At 32.2% G+C, this 23,959-nt stretch overlaps 1 protein-coding gene across 1 annotated transcript in view; it reads right to left on the minus strand.

The window, feature by feature from the left end:
• Window positions 1-23,959, minus strand: part of LOC131851266 (probable cytochrome P450 305a1) — a 53,312-nt gene that overhangs the window by 10,183 nt on the left and 19,170 nt on the right. The window contains exons 3-6 of the mRNA XM_059201745.1: window positions 22,867-23,085; window positions 8,089-8,270; window positions 5,129-5,225; window positions 4,236-4,413 (exon numbers count right to left, since the gene is read on the minus strand). Of these exons, the coding sequence (XP_059057728.1) occupies window positions 4,236-4,413; window positions 5,129-5,225; window positions 8,089-8,270; window positions 22,867-23,085 (676 nt within the window). The remainder of the gene's footprint in view (window positions 1-4,235; window positions 4,414-5,128; window positions 5,226-8,088; window positions 8,271-22,866; window positions 23,086-23,959) is intronic.

The raw sequence follows: 23,959 nt of genomic DNA on the forward strand, positions 1-23,959 counted from the left end.
AACAATTTAGCCGCCTTCTTTCCGATGTTTGTGGGTTTGATTCCTCACACGGTACAAACATTTGTATTCATGAGTATGATTACTTGTTTCGGATTGGGTGCTTTCTATATTATGTATACTAGCTACCTGCCCCGGTTTTGCACGGGTGTACATATACTATACATATAGAACTTCCTGGTGAATCTATCAATTTTTAAAAACTGCATTAAAATCCGTTACGTAGTTTAAATACGTGGAAGTATATAAGTGGTGAGAAAGTTAGAAAAATAAATGTATCTATATATTTATATCAGTTGTTTAGTACCCATAACACAAGCTCTGTGATCTTGTAACTAGATGGCGCTTTGTGAATTTTCTAGGGATTATATTAATTTATAATGACTAAGAACCTACTCTGACTTCACACGATACTATTTTTTTTTATATAAACTAGCGTAATATATATTACATAATCTTAAAACAATTCACACAGCGCCATCTAGACCAAAGTTAAGCTAAAGCTTGTGTTATGGGTACTAGATAATTGATACAAATACTTTTTTAAAAATACATATATATTTATTATACATAAAAACACCCAGACCCACAAAAAATCATACTCATGAATACAAATGTTTGTGCCGTGCGAGGAATCGAGCCCGCGATCATCGGAAGTGAGGCGGTGTGTTAAATCGCTAGACCAGCGAGGCCATCCATCCGCTGAGTGTTATTAAGGTTTATTGTCTAGCAACAAAAAGCCGAAATATTTTCCATTCATAATAGCTGGTATTGTAGTTTCGATATAATATTCTGTTACTTTTGCCGCTACAGACCCAAAACCTTGTTAGCCTGTGGGCGATTGGTAACCAATGCTGTCGGTAGCAATATTGAATATCGCCGTAGTGGTACTACGGCGATCGTACGTACATTTTTAATAGATTCAATAAATTGACGTTATACATGAAAATTCTATTTTAATACTAGCTGATTGGCGCAACTTCGTTTGCGTTTAATTTCCCGATCTTTTTCAATATTTTTCAATGCAGCTCCGCTCCTATTGGTCGTAGCGTAATGTTATATAGCTTAAAGAGGAATCGAGTAAGCGATAAATGGACTATCAAACACAAAAATAATTTTTCAATTAGAACCAGTAGTTCCTGAGATTAGCGCGTTCAAACAAACAAACTATTCAGCTTTATAATATTGGAACAAATTCACAACTTCACGATATCTACCTTGCATTTTAGAATATAGTAAACTAAATAAAATTATTACAAACGGTAAAGTCGGTACGTTAGTATATTTGTTACACTTTCATGTCTTAAGCGTAAGCAGTTATCATAGGATTTGGTATATATATAACAGTTGGGATGGACAGACGGCACGCATTAATTTTTACCGCTTTTAATTAAGTTAAAAATAAAATCGCAGGTAAAGCCAGGTCACAAAAATAATATCTCTGGATAATTGCCAGCGCCATCTATTACCAAACCAAGCTAAGTTTGTGGGTACTAGACAACTGATATAAATACTTAGATAGAATCTTTTTTGTAATACACATAATTTACACCTACCCAGATGTAAATAATACTCATGAAAATAAATATTTGTACCGTGCGAGGCATCGAACCTGCAATCATCGAAAGTAAAGCAGTGTGCTTAACCGCTAGACCACGGAGGCTGTCAATAGAATTTCAGTAAATTAAACGAGTACTAAAGTATAAATGTTTTTATCCTAATTAATCAAAATCAGTCTCCTTAAATCTAGAGAAGTCTGAATCAGGGATGTTAGGTAGCTCCGTAACCGTAACCGAAACTATCGGATATCCGATATAAAAAAATATTCGTAACCGTAACCGAATCCGAAATAAGAGTTTCGGATAATATCCGATAGGGGTGAAGCCTAATAGAGACACGATATGTAACCATTTTATGAGCTAATTGTATTATAGTTTTGACATTCCTTAAAAAATTAATATCCGTAACCGAAATTATACGAAACTAACGGATAATCTGAAATAATTTCATAGCGTATCCGGTATAATAATCATTCCTATATCCGAAACCTATCCGTGACCGAAATTTCATATCCATAACATCCCTGCTCTGAATATAAGTGTTCTTAAAGACACAGGTAGCTAGGTACCTAATACTTTAATAATTACTTTAAAACTTGTTATTTATCTACATCTGTTATTGTAGACTATATTAATAAATCAAAAGAAAATTAAGTACAAGAATGCTATCCAGATGTGTTACAAGAACAAAGCCTCTCAAGTAAGAGCCCAAACGATTTTCGTCTATAAATATGTCCATTAGACCAGTCGTTACCAACCGGTAGCCCGCGAGTTCCAAATGTCTACTAGCTACTCACCCCGACATCGCACGGGCGTACATGTGTTATATATATAAACATTCCTCTAGAATCACTGTATCTATTAAAAAAACCGCTTCAAAATCCGTTGCGTAGTTTTAAAGATTTAAGCATATATAGCGACGGACAAACAGCTACAGCGACTATATTTTATATTATATAATGATTTCGTATCACGTTGTTTGCCCGCGATGGACCCCTAAACTAGTGAATTGATTGCAAATTTGATTTGCATATTGTGTGCAGTTTGATCCAATTTGAAAGATAGGATAGCGTACACCTCAATTTATAGTCGCAATATTATTTTATTCAAGAACGTTAGCCAAGCAACGTGTGGCCGGGTCGATTAGTAGTTTATAAGTTATTTAATATGAATGATATTTTATCGAATTATATAAACATCGTATATTATGACCCTTACGATCGATCGTCCATTATATTTAAACGGGGATCGAAATTACGACGGCCTGAGCCGAGGTTTGAACCCCTAGCGGTACCCTCAGACTAAGATCGCATCCGTCAGGCGGGAGTAATATAAGTTCTCCATAAGTTCTGCGTGTTTGGAATGACATTTCACTCGCCCCCTATCATCCGGTGAAGCTATAAAGGCCAGTTGCGGCCAACAGCACACAGGTCGATACCTGTGTATTACTAAGCCACTTAGCTTGAGGCGAGACTTCGCATCGCTTTGTGTGTTTTACCGAATTTACAACAGACTGTGTTCTGAAGAATTGTTTGACATGATGCCTACGGCTACTTTTTGCCATCGCACAGCTCGCCATCAACAGGGAATTCATCCCCCACAGGCTGGGACCTAAGTGGTCTCGGATAGTGCGGTTTCAGAGCAGCTTCCTCTCGCGTACACTTAGAATATGGAATGAACTACCTGGCGAGGTTTTTTCGAGAGACTAAAGCATAAGGTTTTTCAAGAAGGGTATATTAAGGTTTCTTAAGGGTCGGCAACGCGCATGTGACACCGATCACCGTTTACTATCATCACTTGTTTGCCACTTAAATGGTATAAAAAAAAACAGCGTTAGAGTGGTTCGAAAAAAGACTAGCATGATTTGAGGTCAGTTCTTCAGATATTTTTTTACTTTAGATTAAGTTTCTGTCATAGATTATTTTTTTTTTAATTTTTAGAATATGTTCACATTTTTTGGTCTGAGAAGGATTGGGTGAAGATGCAGTACGCATTGGATGAAGGTAAGCCGATTACTTATTATTTTTTTCATTTCACATTTTTCAATGGACATATTACACATAAGAACTATACAGATATTATTGAAAAATATTAAAAATAGTACGGAGATATATCTTTTTTTTTTAATACGTCACCGTTAATATTTCCCGAAAATGCGAGAAGATGGAAGATTGAGTATGATTTTATAGAACATGTTTTTAAATTTAAGCCAACATAGTGACTATAGAAATATCAGGTAAATACTAAAAAGTGCTAATCTTGTAAATATTTTTTATTAATTTTAACTACGCCTATGAATGGCCTGGTATATATATTTTTTATCTTAATAAATATATGGCGACTGCAAAAAACGAAGTCGAGGTTTCCTCTAGAGTCTACAGCGTGGAGTTTTTCAAGAAGGATATATGTATTAATAGATAGGATAGGCAACTCGCACGTGACGCCTCTGGTTTTAGGCGTCCATAGGCTACGGTAACAATTTACCAACAAACTGGTTTTATATAAACACCGTTTGAGGAAAGCTAGTTATTTATTTTATTGGATTTGCGTAAGGTTATACAACAAACTGCCAGTCTGTTCTCAATCTGACGATAGGTCTTAAGCTAAATCGCCACCATACTAGTATAGAAACAGGCGAACATATACAGTAGTTAAAAAAGCACTTATTGTATCAATTACCTGGAATTATCAGTCCAACATGGTGTCTGATCCCCTATTACATTTGTAATTTCGTCAAATATTTTCTCTTGAATAGACTGATTCCTCAAGGCTGTTAATAAAGCAAATTCAAGTACATTACTAGTTGTCTGGGATCCTGCTATGAGCAGATCAAGGCAGATCGTCTTCAATTGTTCCTCTGGAATAAACAATGAATGTCATTATAAATATTCAACTAAAATATATCGAAACCATGTTAAAATATTCCGTGGAAATAGATTTAGTCTATAGTTTTAATTACTTCATAGAATTTTATATTTAGTGATGATTAGGCGTTAAATTTATATATTGGATGGGTGTTATATTCTGCATTATGTAGAGGTGTTTTTAGATTTATATTGTTGCCGTATTGTAAGTATCATCACTTACTGTCAGTTTGTATGTCATTTAAGTTACGTAAAAATAGAAAATTTTAAAGTACTTGAGCATACTTGTATGACAAAACTATTGTATACTGAAGTACAGTTCACAAAAACTACCAAAATCCCGTTTACCACAAGGGGTGTCGATAGGTGTCCACATTTCAGATTTAAACTAGTACTAATCTTGGAAATAAAGCTTTTTTTTCGGACTACTCTAATGCTGTTGGCCGCAGCTGGCCTACAGCTGCACCGGATGAAAGGGGCTAGTGCAGACGGCACTTCAAACCAAAGGAAGGACTTATGGAGCGGCTGGAGGCCAACTCCCGCCTGACGGATACGACTTTCGTCTGAGGGCACCGCTAGGGGTTCGAACCTCAACTCAGGCCGTCGTAATATCGATCTCCGTTTGAATTGGGCGGGGGATCGATCGGAAGGATATGAAGCATAATAACGATTCTCTACCTGTATATCTAAAAATGTATTTGTACTTACCAGTATATGTATGTTTGTTTTTATACATTTCCTGTAGAAATGAATATATAAAATCCTCGCCATCAACTCCATTGCATTTATGTTTATTTATTGCTTCCTGTGAGAAATGCAGATTAAATACAATTGTTAAATATTGAAATACGAAACATACATATCACTGTGTAACAGACACTGCCGTCATATAAAAAAATTATAAACAAAATTCTTTGTGAGTAATATTTTGACGGAAGTTTGGTAAATATACCTATAAAAAAATAGAAACTTGATAAAATATAAAAGTTTCTGCTGAAAAGCTGCACTTTCTTAATAAGATGAAAAAAGAAAATAGATCCGGAGAATTGTTAAGCGGGTCTGAGTAATAAAATTAACCGAGTAATTTCGAAATATGCTTTTAATAATGGTTAAGAAATAATTCCCAAAATACTCTTTTTAGAAGATAGAAAAAAAAGAAAGAAAGATAGATAGAAAGATAGAAAAAAGATAGAAATATAGATAGATCATAGAAAATAATAAGAAATAAGATAAATATCTTATTTCTGTTTATTTTCTATGTGTGTATATGTGTTATACAATAAAGAATATGAATTTAAAACCATTCTACAATATCTCCTAATAGAAGATCACAAACTTTCTTTGCGTATGTTTTATGAATTATCAGCTGTAAATTCAACAGTATAAAGTTCAATAACTCTGATAATTTATTTTTAATTATATTAGACGGTCTCTATGGTCTAGCGGTATAGCACATCGCCTTTCTTCCGATGGATCGATTCCTCGGACGGTATCAACATACGAATATACAAATATTCGTATGTTGGTGCCGGCAGGAATCGAGGTACTCCTGGGGTTCGTTAACCTCAGGAGTATGATTATTTGTATCGCTCTGGGTATTTTCTACTTATATTCATAAAAAAACTAGCTAACTCAGCAAACGTTGTTTTGCCATATAATTTAAAATCGCTATTAAAAAATAGGGGTTGATGCTGGAAAGGTGCAAATTTAGGGTTGTATGTAATATTCAATTCTAAATAATAATAAAAAGAATATAAAATATTATGCCGAAAAATAAAAAAAATATTAAAAATAGGGGTTGGTGATAGAAGGGTGAAATTTAGGTGAAAATTTTCCCAAAAAAAAACAATGTTAGGGGTGGATATCACTTACCATTTAGGGGTATGAAAAATAGATAGTAACCCATTCTCAGACCTACTGAATATATATATAAAAATTTATAAAAATCGATCAAACTGTTTGAGAGGTGTATGGTAGCTAACATTGCGACACAAAAATTTTATATATAAGATTACACACTCTTATGATATGTCAAATCTACCATCAGTTCGGAGTGAGACATAAAGGAAAGTACTATTTTTTTTAAGAATTGACTACCCCATTATTATAAAATCAACCCTTAATATTGTGAAGCACGATGAGGGTTTCCAAGCAGTAAGGCTCTTTAACTCTTTGCTCCACAGTTTAATGACAATACACAATTTGAAACTTTTTAAGAGCAGGTTGCGTTCTCTTCTGTTGGAACAGTCTTTTTATAGTGTTGATGAATTTATTAGTAGTAAAATTTTATAATTTCAAACACAATGCAAATTGTTATTGAATAAATCTTATATATAAAATTCTCGTGTCACAGTTTTCGTTCCCATACTCCTCCGAAACGGCTTGACCGATTCTCATGAAATTTTGTGAGCGTATTGAGTAGGTCTGAGAATCGGCCAATATCTATTTTTCATCGCCCTAAATGTTAGAGGTAGTCCACCCCTAAATTTTTTTTTTAATTTAAGGAAAACCAACGTTTGCCGGTACAGCTAGTAACAATATATTTAATTGTTACTGTAATATCTTAACTGTTCATTCGATTCCTTGCACGATGCAAACATTCATATTAATGAATATCATTGTTTGTATCGGACTGGGAGTTTTCACACCACCCCTAACTAACCACCCCTAATTTTTTTATTTTATTTTAAGGCATTACAACATTTGCCGGGACAGCTAGTATATATATAATAATATCTTTACGACTATAATTACAAATTGGGTCATCAAGGCTTTATTAAAGTCTGGCATATCGGCAGTAATTGACATAGACTTGTATATATATTTTCTTATATGTTTGTGTATCAATTCCACCTCGAAATAATTCGGTTCATTATCATTAGAGGAGAAAGAAGAAATATTATTTGACCCAGAAAGATTTCTGGCGTCATGTGTACCAGAATAACTCACGACTTTGATTGTAAGTAATCGTATACCACTTGGTAATAACGCTCTCAATAAATAAATAGAAATGGTTACTTGAAAAAAAAATGTAAATTGTTATATGTGTTGTGCCCTTGATAGCAACTCTATAGTGGTATAAGTTCTACATGATAGTTTTTAATTGTAAACTAAGTATAATCGTAAAAAAATAAGTGTACTTATTCGCCAACAAACTGTCAAGCTGTTTGGCGATTATTGTAAAAAAATTAACGTGTAAATCTAATAAATAAATAAAAAAAAATTAAATATAAGTCTCAAGTTAAGAAGAACTTGAGTTATAGGTACTAGACAACTGATATAAGTACATACTTTAAGTATATTATGTACCTATATATTTTATTTTGTAAATACATATATAATATACTTAAAGACGTAGACAAACAATACTCATGTATACAAATGTCTGTACCGTGAGGGAAATCAAACCCCGGACTATTACAACTAAAACTTATACTACAACGCTGAACCACCAAGGCTTTCAAATATAATGAATATAAATTAGAAATTGAAATTTATACTCGTATTTTACCTAATGATTCTATATCATAAGGATATTGAAGTGCCTCTTTAAAATCGATGGAACATAATGATGTTATTAACTTGTCTAGACATGGTATTCCAATAATAACACTTAATAAGGAGTTCGTTGCTAAGAATATCGTAGCTTAGTTAGGTATAATATTTACCTCGATTATAGCGGATATTTCTTGGTTCAATTTGTTAATGAGTGAATATCCGCTTAGGTCGGGGAAAAAGAATCTACACCAAGGCATTTGCATCAACCAGCTACCAGCCATCGAGAATGCTTTTGATCTCGCGTGAAAAAGATCTATCATAGTCTTCAATCGGTCTTCCTTTATAGTTTCTCCTGCAAAAGAAAACATTTTTTTTATAAAATTGAGAGGACAAACGAGTCGTAGCTCGTAAGCTCGTAGCTTCGCTAATAGAAAGTTAACTAAAATACCATCCTGATCATCTAGATGAATAGTGATGCTTCACCGTTTTTCTAGAAATTTTTCGCCGTGTACAAAACTACCACATTTTGGAATCACATTCCAGCAATAGTACTTCCGAACTCGTACGATATTCAAAACTTTAAGGAATGGCTTATTCCTTCTTAAAACTCCGGTAATACACTTGCTATTCTTCTGGTGTTGCGGATGCTCATAGGCGGCGGTAATCAGTCACCATCAGATGAGCCGCAAGCTCTGTCACTATGCTATTAAAAAATGATCGTTGCCACTACTACAATATTATATAAAAATAGTTATTGCTGGCAGCTCCATTATTTTTATAAATATTAATATTGTGACACCCTTTTTTAAATCACTTTTTGACGACCTCGGTGGTCTAGCGGTCTAGCACACGCTTTCCGTCCGATGATCGCGGGTTCGATTCCTCGCACGGCACAAACATTTGTAGTCATGAGTATGATTGTTTGTATCGGTCTGGGTATTTTCTATGTATAATATGTATGTATATACAAAAAAAAATTATCTGTGTATTTGTATCAGTTGTCTAGGACCCATAACACAAGCTTTAGCTAGCTTAACTTGGGTCTAGATGGCGCTGTGTGAATTGTCCTGAGATTATTATTATTACTTTTGAGTTACGTTGCGAGCCATTTAGAGAAATATACATATGTATTATAATTATTTCTGTTTAATAATCGTATACTCATCCCACTCTAGCACAATTGTTATTTCCAATTATATAATATTTGTTGACAGTATAATTCTTGTTTCATAAATAATATAATTTGTACATTTTTCTAGAATGCGTCAGATTAAATCTCGACTTTTCTAACTTTAATGTAATATCCTCCGATCGATTCCACGTCCATTTCAAACGAGGATGGAAATTACGGCGGCCTAAGCCGAAGTTCGAACCCCTAGAGGTGGCCTCAGACTAAAGTCGTATCCGTCAAGCGAGAGTTAGCCTTAAGCCACTCCATAAGTCCTTGGTTTGGTTTGGAGTGCCATCTGCACGCCTCCTATAGTCCGGTGAAGCTATAAAAGCTAGCCGCGACCAACAGTATTAGAGTAGTCCGTAAATGAAATTTATTTTAATATTTTCTATAATACAATATTATTATTTATTATTTTGAGCTTGATACCATATAGCGTTCTCAAATGCTATTATATCTGTCTCCGAAATTTGTATATTATATAATTTGCGCTGAAACTAAGTTTAAATCTATTATAATATTTTAATTTCGTCGTTCTAACTGAAGCGGAAACACAACGACTATTTTATTGAAAATCAGAATAGTAGTGATCAATGTGTATATAAAAAGCAGATATCAAAAATACATTATAAAATGTCCTTATGTTACAATTAAGTATTAATAGCGATAATTATTTTATAAACGGCAACACCAAGAAGCAGATATCAAAAATGTGAAGAAATTGTGATATTTGTAAATTTATGTTTTGAATAAGTTCGTTAGAACAGAGAAACAACAATTGACATCTATTATAATATTGTGATGACAGGAGCGGTGGTGAGAGTAAACACACACAGCAGGGTGTAACTTGTATATTTAACTGTTACATCTTGAATACTCTAGCTTACACTAATTACATAAACTATATATATGAGGTACTGCGTGACCTACGTGTCGTTATACAAAACGTACACTCGCACAATCTTTTACTGAACGTGCTGATTTGCATCACTATACCACACCTCCCCTGAAAAGTAGGGTGTCTATGGTGAGGGTGTCCCCTCCCTCTGAAAGTTTAACATTACAAGGACAATTTTATTATTTAAACATACAAAAAGACAAAAAAAAACAGCACTAAGGATTAATTTAACTCAACAATTTCTCAAGGTATATCATACCTGAGTACAAAAAAAATACAAACTTTTATAATTACATTGTATTGTTAATACATATTTGTCATCATCTAACAGATCTTGTTTTCTACTAAACAAGTAGTAACCAAAAATTAAAATTAGGCCTTTTACTCTATAACAATTTTAAGAAATTTTATGCTTTACATTATTGGCCAATGTGACAATGCTCACTTCATTATCTGTACTTATTGACTTACTATACTTATCTATACATTTTACAGTATACCTACATAATCGTAAAAACTCATCATACTTCTGTATATACCGACAGAACTTATTAACTTGAGACTTATTGTACATATTTTTAATAATTATAACTTCCATAATATTATGATCCTTGCATATCTCTACAAGTTCTCTTAATGATTTATCTACGCCCACCTTTGTTAATAGAGACGTTTGATTTAAATATATTATAGATCCGGATAGAACTACATTGCACGTATTATCATGCATATTATGCATACCTAACACTTTTCCTAATGTCTCCTTATTACAAATATTTAATTTCACACGAAACTGTGATTTTCTAGTAATTCCTGCCATCTTTGATGGACTAGATTTTACTTTAACTTGAGAACATTTATTAATTTTCTTAATTGGACCTTGCGTAATAACGCCTGGACAGCATGAGTTTAATTTTTTTAACTCATCGGACGTTACAGTTATTTTCGATAATTCGTCCGCTGTTCTATTTTTCAAACAATTTACATTTTTCTCCATATAGTCAGTTTTCCTTTTATTAGGAAAAGTAACATATTTTATACCATTTTCTCTTTTTTGAAAAGGTATATGGACCCTATCAAGTGATCCGTGGGGCTTTACACTTAAACAGCCCAATTCAAAATTTATAATACCTTTAAATTGTATTAAAAAATCTTCTCCTAATATACCATGGGAACTGCACTGTAATTCTTTAAATACATAAAACTTTTGTCTAAATTGCAGTTTCTGAAATTCAAGATTCAGGTAAACAAATCCCATTGCCTCTAGATTACCACATACGCCTTTTATTATAGCGTTATCTTTATGAATCTTAATTGAAGGCAAATTTTTTAACCAATCATACTTTAAAACTGACATTGATGCTCCTGAGTCTGCTATCAAAAATATATCATTATTAAAACAATTAAATTTAACTACATTATTTGTGTTAAAAGCTAAAATTTCGGTATTCTTATTTTCATGAACAAAATCTAACGATGTCTTTCTATCGCTATTCCTACTATCAGCTGACGCTTTGACGTAATTCATATGCTTACTATAACAAACTGCGCGACCTTCTTTACTATGCATTTTTGTATTTTGCTGACTTCGCGCCTTAGTATTATTACGCTTCGCTTGACATTGATTTGTTCTGCGATCAAATTCTCGTGCGTCATAATTTATTTTATTTATTAAACACGTTTGGAAGTTCTTAGGAATGAATTCCTCCTCTTCTTAATCACTACAACATTTGTAGACCGCTAGCACCCTTTTATTCAATCTTCATACTTCCATCTATGGATGCTTCAATCAATTTTAGGCACAGGTATGCGGTGAACCTCAATTTGAGGATATTGGACACCGATGGCCTAGGAACATTAATTTCCACCGTATAATATATTGAGGGTAAATAATTTATACCTCTTTGCTGCCCGAAGATCTTCAGAGTATAGTCTGATCTTGATCCATTTATGCAGCTTCTTTGTCACGGTCGCCATGTGATGACAGGAGCGGTGGTGAGAGTAAACACACACAGCAGGGTGTAACTTGTATATTTAACTGTTACATCTTGAATACTCTAGCTTACACTAATTACATAAACTATATATATGAGGTACTGCGTGACCTACGTGTCGTTATACAAAACGTACACTCGCACAATCTTTTACTGAACGTGCTGATTTGCATCACTATACCACAATATATTATTTGACAGTGGACATTGACTTTAATTTTTGTAATTTATTTTGTAAAACTTTATGTTGGACTAAAAAGGTAAAAGTATCTAGAGCCGTAAAATATTAATAAATAAAAAAAAGATATCAAAGTGCAAAGTTTATAAAAAGAACGGTAGACAACAAGTCTAGCAACAGTCCTATTGATACAATTAAGTATTAATAGAGATAATTATTGTATACACGGCAAAGGCAACGACGTAATAACTACACTGTGACTTCCATATTACCTGACATGCCTTGCAATTTCTGTGGACTAACATGTCAGGCCTGTGTGCCCTGTAATTTCACAGCGGAACACAGCTTAGTGGTAAGCGGCAGAATTAGGTTAGAAAGCAACACATACACCTGAATTTGTATATACGAGAGCCCGTCCAGTTAGCGACTCAATATATGTAATAAAATTGTAGAAGTGGAATGTCTGTATATAGAAAGGCCAAAAGTCAGGGTGTTGGAAGTGATATAGAAGACTTTTATTTTTTGTCTGTTTGTACGAGCTGATCTTGTAAACTGTTAGACCAATTTAAATTAAATTCTACATGGTAGTAGGTTACATCCACGGTTATTATTTTAGGTACTTTTATTGACGGAAAATTAAAGAGTTCCCATGGGATACTCAAAAATCTATTCTAACTTATACAGTTTAGAATATAACCTATTTAAGTTAAATCATTTTGACCTAAGGCAAAGTGAGAACCAGTCGTCATTTTTTTAATTTTGGTGCAGTATTTTCAGACATAATAAATAATCAGCTACATACCTACATCAATACATACTAAAATATAAATACTTACAAATATACTTAAAATGTCAACCCTACATTCTGGCTTTTCCAAGTCGAATAAAAAAACGGAATATTACAATTGTAAAAATGATTATAATAAGATCCCTAAATGAAATATTATTTAGTTGAAACATGCTAACGGAAGGCTTCAGGGACTCTGCGTAACTACACTACATTCTTTAAAAAAACATAGATGGCGCTAATTATTATTGAAACTCGCTAACATAAGAGTTCTCTGTGAAAGCAAATGCAACTTTTTACTATATTTTTAATTTTAATTATCAAGCAAAACATCTTCCACTAGTACCACATTTTATTCACAAAATCGCCTATGTAATGACGTAGAATACATATACATAATCAATTCATAATAATTTATGTATATATTAAAACCCACATTCCATTAGCTACTAATGAAAATTTGCATAACATAGAGTAGAAATAGAAAATCCTTTATTGAAATAAACTTAATTTAAACACTTTCGAGTAGACATTACTTCAACTGATCATTTGGATATGCCAAAAAATGACGTCCCGCAGATAGGTGGAGCTACGACATACGTAATGATGCGGGTAGTAATTGGAAGAGACGGGCCCAAGATCGTGCCCAGTGGCACGCCATCTTAGGCAAGGCGTATGTTCAGCAGTGGACTTTTTTTTTTTATATCATAATTTGAGCGCGTTTGACCGCAATCTCACCTGATGTTAAGTGATGATGTGGTCTAAGCTGTTACACGCAAGCTCAAGTAATGCCTATTCACTCTTGACTTAAAATACCCAATGTTGTAAGAGGCAGGAAAAATAGACGCTGGTAGAGAGTTCCACTCCTTAGCTGCTCGCATAAGGAAAGATGACTGAAGTGAGCTGATGACGATGAAAAATTAAAACTGTATTGCATCTAATAAATTGGTCATGGATTCTAGGTCTGTACAAACACTACGCGAAGAAAGTACCGGGCATCAAATGGCATTAAAATAAACTGAATTTAAACACTTTTGAACAGGCATAGTTATTTTTCTACCGCTCATTCGGATCTAAAAAAAATAAAAATTGCAGTGCGTGTAATAAATTAATCAGTGACTCTAGGTCTGTATAAATACTATCCGGACAAAGTAACGAGTATCAGCTAGTTCTTTATAAATTTTCATGCACATATAGTGCTTTTAAAATGGCAGTCCGCAATTTAGTTGACCAATGCGGCAATCGGACGCTACCATCAAATACCCATTAGAGCAAATTTTATCCTATTTTATTCGATATGTAATCTAATAAGATCTAATACGCATATATAATCAATTCATAATAATTTATATATTAAAATCCAAGTTTCATTACTTTAATTTAAAAATTGCATGGAATAGAATAGAAATTCCTTAATTTAAATAAACATACACACATTTAACAGAAAATATATTGATTGTATTTTGGTGAATAGATATCTTCTGGGTAGGCGCATTACATCCTAGGTCTAGGTCTAACAATCATTTCCTATCAAATGAGGTAAGATCAAGCGAAACCCCATTAATAATAAAAAAAGAATAAAAAAATTGACAGTTTTCTTTACCTTTCTATACTGCTCATTAAGGATATAAAAAAACTGTAGTGCGTCTAATAAATTCATCAGAGAATGTAGCTCTATACAAGTATTATATATCATGGACAAAGTAACGAGCAATACCCTCTCATGCACATGCATTTATGGTTGTATGTATTTTTCAATCCTAAATAATAATAAAATGAAAATAAAATATTATGTCGAAAAGATAAAAAAATAAGTTTAGGAGTGGATATCCCTTACAACTTAGGGGTACGAAAAATAGATAGTAGCCGATTCTCAGACCTACTGAATATGCATATAAAACTTTATAAAAATCGATCAACCCGTTTGGGAGGAGTATGGTAACTAACAATGTGATACGAGAATTTTATATATAAGTGCTATTAAAAACATATAGTGCTCTTAAAATTGACAGTCCGCAATTTCGTTGACCAATGTGGCAATCGTACGCTACCATAAAATACCAGTTAGGTTAACTTTTAGTTGCTCTACCGTCAGCGATAGCACGCTACCCCACGGTACGATAATTTGGTAAATTGCTATCCATTATACCGACACTATATCGCTGCAATATAGCCAATGAAACATTAAAATTCGATGCAGTTGAAATACGGCCTATATTTAGACCCGGTCCCAAATTTATTCACATAAATATATCGCTTACAACATTATTATATATCTAACAGACCAACAGATAAATCTATATATATATATAAAATTGGTGAGTCTGTTTGTAAAATAGAAATAACCGTTTTTTACTACATGCATATGAATATAAATACGGTACATACACCAAAAAAATATTTACAATTTTTGTATGTCTGTTTGTTCCAGCTAATATCTGAAATCGCTAGACCGATTTTGATGGGACTTTTTTTTAGCAGGTAGCTGATATAATAAGGAGTAACTTAGGCTACTTTTATTTTAGAGAAATAAAGTTAAATTCGGACGAAGTCGCGGGAAGAGCTCGTAATAAATACATAAATAGATATCAAAAATGTTTCCACGAAAATATAAGATATCTAAATCAGTTAAGTAACTTTATGATTTATCCAATACAAAAAGAACATCAATCCATCACAAATTTATATGAATAAATATTATTTCTATTTCTATTATAAAGATAACTATACATCTCTACATATAATAGAAACAGAAATAATCTTTATTCAAATAAACTAAATATAAACATATTTGAACAGAACAGAACAGATCAGACTCAACACAAGAAGATAGAGCAAGCTACTTGAGTGATGCATTTATAAATAAATGTTGTTCAGAATTACATTTGGAATAATATTGTACAAATACAAACTGTCAAACAGCAAACTTGATTTAAATTATTATTAATTATAAATACAGATCGTGAATTTACATTACAATAATTTTAAGACTTAATTCATGATGAATATTGATTTGATGATGATTACGATGATAGACGAGGATTTGACATTTCATGAAAGGGCTAATGTTTTGTGAGATAAATTATTTATAGAATTTAATATAAAAGACCAGTTGGTAATTATATCATTTTGATAACTCGATATTATATGCCTAAATGCGCAAACTTATGGGGTAATATTCCAGTATTTCAGTCGTCCATAGACTACGGTAACTGTTTACCATTAGATAAACCTTTTACTTGTTTACTACTTGTCAGTACTTAAATGTGAACTTGACGAATCTTACGGAATTATGCGAGTGTTAGCAGTCTTGTAGTTACAGGATTACATACGAGTGTACAGAGTGATATCTCCTCAAGTGATTTAACAGTGAAATGCTGTAATCGTTACATTAAAATATGGTTGACAGCATCGAGAGCACATCCGTCTAAGTCCGTCTCACTCGTGAAAAGATGCTTCCTGCTGATTTGTTCTCATTTGTACAACTCATTTATTTTCTAATTATAGTCATCTGTATCGATTTTATATATTAGTATTATTATTTTGTAGAATAGTTATATATATAAACATTCACAAAAAAAATCATTGTAATCCAACGCGAGACATCGAGGCAGCATACCCAAGATACAGGCAGCGTTGCTTCTTTAAATGGATGGCCATATACAGTTACATATATAAACATTCACAAAAAAAATCAATGTAATCCAACGCGAGACATCGAGGCAGCGTACCCAAGATACAGGCAGCATTGCTTCTTTAAATGGAAGGCCATATACAGTTACATATATAAACATTCACAAAAAAAATCAATGTAATCCAACGCGAGACATCGAGGCAGCATACCCAAGACACAGGCAGCGTTGCTTCTTTGAATGGTCATACTTAGCTTCTGGGCAAAGTAGTTACTAGTTACCGGCTCACAAGTAACGATGGGCTGAAATACTTCTGTTAATTATATTTTTAATACGACTCTTTTTTATTTATTTATTTATTTTATTCTTTATTGCACTTTTAAAAATTGTACAATTTGGCGAGCTTAATGCCATATGGGATTCTCTACCAGCTAACGTATAATTTTACCTAACATAGGTAAATAGGTTTTTTTTACAATACTTACAAAGATACATACACAAATATAAATATATACCTACTATAATACATATAATACATAATAATATATATATACACGTCACATTTATACACCAATAAAATTAAATAAAAGAGAAATTTACATATATATTATGACAACAATAGATAATTAAGAACCGTTTTGTTCATTCAAGAGATAATCAAAAATATTTATTAAGTGGTTTAATTCAAATATCTATATATAAAGCTATTATACTAGCTTCTTTTCTTTAGCGTTCACTGTCTGGGCCCGTCAGGGACAAGAATTGAAGGATATTCTTAGGAGCGATTGGTTTTATACCTTCAGGATAGAGTGTGTTTCCAGAGGAGATATTTCATGTACGAGAGAGCTAATATTGCATAGAATTTATCGTGGTAACGAATCTTTACTTTGTGTCATTTGTTAAAAAAAAGTCTTATAATGTGCCAAAAATCTTAAATGTAAAGTTGTACAACATTTATTCTTATATTTCGTACTAAGTGTACTAACGACTTCGTCCGCGTGGAATTTAACTTTATTTTTCTAAAATAAAAGTAGCCTAAGTTACTCCGTATTACATTAGATACCTGCCAATAACAGTCACGTCAAAATAGGTCCAGCCATTTCAGAGATTAGCCGGAACAAACAGATCGACAAAAATTGTAAAAAATGTTATTTTGGTGTATGTACCGTATTTATATTCCTATGCATGTGAAAATCGGTTATCTCAATATTACAAACAAACAATCCAATTCTATTTATATGTATAGATATATTTCAATATTGTTAGCAACAACGTTTGGTTTCTTTAATTAATAATATTTATTGTTTCTTGTATTAATATTTGTTAACTTTTCCAAATGTAACCAGTGCTCAAGTTTATGCTCTGTTTTTATTATATAGATTCCTGTGGTATGACCTAGCTGAGAAATAAGTGTACTTCTCTGAGGCTTGCTGTTCTCAAGAGGGAACATCTTAAAGGTTAACAATGTCATGAAAGTGAACTTACACGTGTAAAGTCAACAACAAAATATATTTGACCATGACATGTCACGACATGTTTAATATCCAGCTTTACAACAACTTTGTATGAAGGTGAAGTTCTTTTGAAACTATTTATCAAGATGAATGTTTACAATATAGTGATAAGTTTCCTGTATTGATAAGAATGACATGAGTATCTTATAAAATATAAGATTTTCTTTTATTTGTTGAACTTGTTAACTCATTTTTAACTTAATTCTCTAATTTGATAGCCTATTTATCATATCTTATACATAAAATTCTCGTGTTACAGTTTTCATTCCCATACTCCTCCGAAACGGTTTGACCTATTCTCATGAAATTTTGTAAGCATATTGAGTAGGTCTGAGAATCGGCCAATATCTATTTCTCATCCTCCTAAATGTTAGGGGTAGTCCACCTCTAATTTTTTTTTTTATTTTAAGGCAAAACAACGTTTTCCGGGACAGCTAATATATATATAAAATTCTCGTGTCACAATGTTAGTTACCATACTCCTCTGAAACGGCTTGACCGATTTTTATGAAATTTTATATGCATATTCAGTAGGTCTGAGAATCGGCTACTATCTATTTTTCATACCCCTAAGTGATAAGGGTTGTCCACCCCTAACATTTTTTTTTTGGGTAAATTTTCACCTAAATTTCACCCTTCTATCACCAACCCCTATTTTTAATAGCGATATTAGTACTTACATTTATATGGCAGAACAACGTTTACCAGGACAGCTAGTATATTCAAAATAACTAACTAACTAACTAACTCTATAATCAATACCAGCTAGTATATTTAAAATAACTAACTAACTAACTAACTCTATAATCAATACAGAAGCGGAACATCAATAAAAAATGCTACAATAACTGGCAAGGTGCTTCATTCTTCCTTATGTTATACAGACGAAGTTAGCCTATGTTTAGTTGAATTTTATACAACGCAATATTTAATTTATTTAATGCTTATTTTGTGTCATATAATTATTTAATTCCTACCAATAAGATTCCAGAAAAATATAAGGAAATGCAAAATGGCATTCGCGACAGAAATTATCACATCATTACTATATTAATAAAATTGTATCGTATTGTTAATGAAATATTAATTATGGGTATTTAATACATGTGCTATTTTATTTATATACTTTATCGATTATCTGCTAAGTATTAATGTTTACGTAAAACGTAAAAACGTACGAAATTGTGATAAAAACCCTACAAAAGGGTACAAATAAAGAAGCCTTGCCTTCCATAATTACTAAAATAAGAATATTTTTATCATCGTATAATTTTAAGTAGTATAAATAGTTTTAAAATATAAACGTGTTGGCAGTTAGCTGAAAGTTTATATTGTGTTAATTAAATAAAAGAAAAAAAAAATAGTCTAGAACAAATACCTCTCTTTTAATAGTAGTTAGATTGTTATTTTTTAAAGCCATCTATTAAGTGAAGTACTAGACTCTACGTGAGAGAACAGCATTAAAATTAATAAATTTAGCACCTACGCCGTCGGCACCTCTATGCAATGCATCTTTCCGAGCTTATAAGGCTGCTCTACACACTTGAAAGGTATTACTTGGTTAACGGTTAAATTATTATTTAATGGCGACTGGCCCTTACTACGCACGGAATATAACATTTTCTTGCAACAAAATGAAGCCTACATTTTAACTTACACTTCAATTTAAAATTATATCACAATACTTGTAGTATTTATATCACTTATGTTAAGTCCAGTTTTTTATTTTTTTCCGTATTAATATTAATACTTTCCCAACTGTCCTGTTCAGTTTATAGACTGACTTGAGAAGATTTGATAACTAAATCGGAGAATTTCATGAAATATTGGCAGAAGCAGCTTCCGATGCAGCCAAGTTGTTGTTGGATGTTACTGGATAGTATCATATTAGTTTAAGTTTTTTATGTTAATTCTTAGTAAATTTTTGTCATTTAGTATCGGTACGATGGGATTGTCATCGTCATATTCTGTGTACAAAATACCCAAAAAAATATAAAGAGAAAAAAAGTAACTTATTCAAAAAAATTTTTTTAGACTTTTAGTTCTATTTGTTTAGAATCTATGGCTAAGATTAAAAGAAAATCCTGTATATGAATAACTATTTTTGTTCAGGTTTTTGAGTCAAATTCTTTTTTCTGTCACTTTTTAAAATATAGAATGCTGTATTATATTATATTTTTTATGTATTATATTTAGAAAATTTTCAATAATAATTTTTTTTCTGTTCAGTTTTTATATTAGTTTTTTTCTGAAATGAGACATTCACAATTTCCATGCACGTACGTCATTGAAGTAATATTTTAGTCTCTAGAAAGAAACTGTATCCAATTCTATGTATTAGTTTTATTAGTGTAGACTAAGAGAAACTCTAAAAACTGTAATATTGGGTTTTGCTACTTTTGCCTAACTCTATAATATAATACCTCAGGACAATTCACACAACACCATCTAATCCCAAGCTAAGCAGAGCTTGTGTTATGGGTACTAGACAACTGATATAAAAACATGGATACATTTTTTTTTGTAAATAAATACATATTATACATAGAAAACACCCAGACCGATACAAACAATCATACACATGAATACAAATGTTTGTACCGTGCGAGGAATCGAACCCACGACCATCGGATAGTAAAGCGGTGTGCTAAACCACTAGACCACCGAGGCTGTCTATAACTGTGTAACTTCATTCCTGTGCCCATATATTTTTAAAACTCATGTTCATTTTTACACTGCTATCATTATAACTTTTTACGTCAATTCTGATTGATGTAACGACAGAGTTGTCATGAAAGACGAAGACAAAGTAAGTTCTCTAACTTTACACACATTGATATAAAAATATTATCTACCTATAGTGTAAATAAATTTACAAATAAATAAATAGGTATATGGTAGGGTAGGATAGGGTAAGGTATGGATCGCTATATACTTTGAACTTCTAGAAACATATTAAACTTTTTTTATGGTTTAAAGGCAACTCGAGAGTTTCAGGAAATGCTGTTTCCCTACAAATGTAATTATACAACTGCATACAGGAAGACGTTTATGTAAATATATTATTTAACAGTCTGTATTCACCTCCGCCTGTCTAACCCTATGGGACCAGTTTATGCTAATGCAAAAGATATAATGAAGCCTTTTCAAATGGGTTGCCTTTCCTTTTTTTTCTTTTTTATATTTAAAATTCTTTTTACAGTTTCTAGAATTATTTACCCGTATAAAATTTATCATTTCATGATAATTTCATTTTATTTATCGCATTCTATTTGGCATCGCTTTAATATGTTTTTCTCTTTCTTTCATCTCTTCGCAGTCCACTCGTTCACTCCCTTTCTTGACATATCATTTTTCACTATTCATCCAACTCTTGTTCGGTCTACTTTTGTCCTTTATAACTGACTGAATGAATGAACTGTGTTTTAGCCACAATTCACATTTTCTCTAAAAGAATCTCCTAATTTCTACAAAATTTAAAATGAGCCTGCTGTAATTTTCTAAATTCATTGTGCAAACCGTAATGTTGCTATTAGATTTATCACAGGCGCTAGATACAAATTTCCAATCTTAGAAACTGTAAAACTATGTTTATAAAACATTTGATTCAGTGAAACGGATGAAATACGATTTAGTATTTCTACGAACCATTACAGTACAAGCACAGCTTATTTTTAATTAATTTTAGTACAAACTAGTTGAATTAATTGGCAGTCTCTATATTGCAAAAACAATTGCTTTATAATATGGCATTCGCTGAAAAAAAGCCATTTTTTGTTTATTGTTTTTATAAGTCTATTATAATATACAATTATTTTTCTAATAATATAAGATACCTGAAGCTTCAATGCTTCAGGTATCTTATATCATTAGAAATATAATTCCCGGGAAAGAATTAGTTCGAAAAGATTAGACGGTAATTCTCTCTTTATGCACATTGTTGTTTTCAATATTGTATGTACATATTATATGTTTGTATGTCGGTTCTTTATGTGCAGAAAGCTATTGCATCTACATAACATAGTATAACAATATATAATACATGTATAAGTATAACAATGGCATAGAAAAAAAATCGATTAAAAAAAAATTGGAGACTTTTCTTATGTCACAAAATTAACAAATTAAACTATATACATTCTTTTTTAGTAAAATAATGGCTTTTACCTGGCCAGCAATAAACTATGAAGTCGTGATTATTTAGTATAAACTCTAACTTTATAGTACGACGTTGGGAAGCAATTTGATGGTAAACGGTTACCGTATCGTATGGATGCCAGGAACTATAGGGGTGTCATGTTCACGTTGCCGACCCTTATGTAATCCCAAACTACTGAGCCAATTTCGACGAAATTTTATGTCTACTCAGTAGGCCTAAGAATAGATTGTTATCTATTTTTAATACACTTAAATGCTAAGTGTGGCCAGCCCAAAAGAAATTTTTATTTTTGTGGAAATATTATTATTTTTATACACCTAAGGGTGGTATAAAAAAAAATTAAAATGTTTTGATATATTTTTTTGTGGTTATCTTGTTTTAATACTCCTAAGTGCTAAGAATGGCCTAGCCCAAATATTTTCTTTATTTTTTGGAAATATTATTATTTTTTATACTCCTAACTTATAAAGGAGTCCCAACCCAAAAAATCTAATTTTTTGATATATTTTTTAGGTTTCTTATGGGTTGGGACATAAAACCCTAAATTTCCACCATTCAATTATCAACTCGTATTTTTATAGCGATATTCAAATCTAATCTTCAAATATTACGTACCTGCAACATATTTCCACAGTACATTCATGACAGCCGTCGCCAACAAGTTTTTCGGATGAATCGGCTTATCATTATTCTTCTCTATATATCTCAATACGTTGCACATTTCGTTTTGTATTTCTTTCTCCATCAATGTTTTTCCGAAGCCGACATTTCTTAAATGTTTCACGGTAAATTGTCTGTGCTCCCGCCATACTGGCCCGTCTGTGAAGGTTATACCTGGAAGTGATAAGTCGAAGTAAGTGTCAATTTTAATTACATTCTTCGAAACGTCAGTAACATGCGAAGATCAAATGAGCTGCTGAATACACTACACACCGATATAGGTAACCTGTGACACGAGAAGTTTTTATATATATAAGACTATCTTCTTTTAATGTATAAAATTCTCGTGTCACAGTAACAATATATAAAATTCTTGTCTCACAGGTTTCGTGTTTATATTCCTCCGAAACGGCTTGACCGATTTCGATGAAATTTTATATGTATATTCAGTAGGTCTGAGAATAGGCTTATAACTAATTTTTATACCTCTAAGTGTTAAGGGTGGTAAATTTTTTTATTAATATTTTGACAATTTTATTTATTTTTATTTTAGCATTGAAAAATACCAACCCCTATTTGTAATAACGATTATAATTTATAAGGCAAAACGTTTGCCGGGTCAGCTTGCAAATAATTACATATCATACATGTATAATTCAATATCTGAGGACAATTCACAGCGCCATCTAGTCCCAAGCTAAGCAGATCTTGGTTATGGATACTAGACAACTGATATAAATACACATATACATTTTTTTGTAAATACACACATAATAAACATAGAAAACACCCAGACCGATACATTCATAAATAAAAATTTTTGTACCGTGCGTGAAATCGAACCCGCGACCATTAGAAGTAAAGAAGTGTGCAAAACCGCTAAACCATTGGGGCCATCAAATTAAAAATTTATGTAACTTAGAATAGCAGACAAGCTGACAGCCAATCCGCTGGTAAGTGGTAGCCGCCCCTTATGTACATGAATATATAATAGTTCAAATGGAATCACTGTTTGATCACCGAACAGTGAACACTAGACTACCAAGCT

This window comes from Achroia grisella, unplaced genomic scaffold (assembly GCF_030625045.1).
Source record: "Achroia grisella isolate CSIRO2021 unplaced genomic scaffold, CSIRO_AGI_Agris_v1 utg1173, whole genome shotgun sequence".
NCBI lineage: Eukaryota > Metazoa > Arthropoda > Insecta > Lepidoptera > Pyralidae > Achroia > Achroia grisella.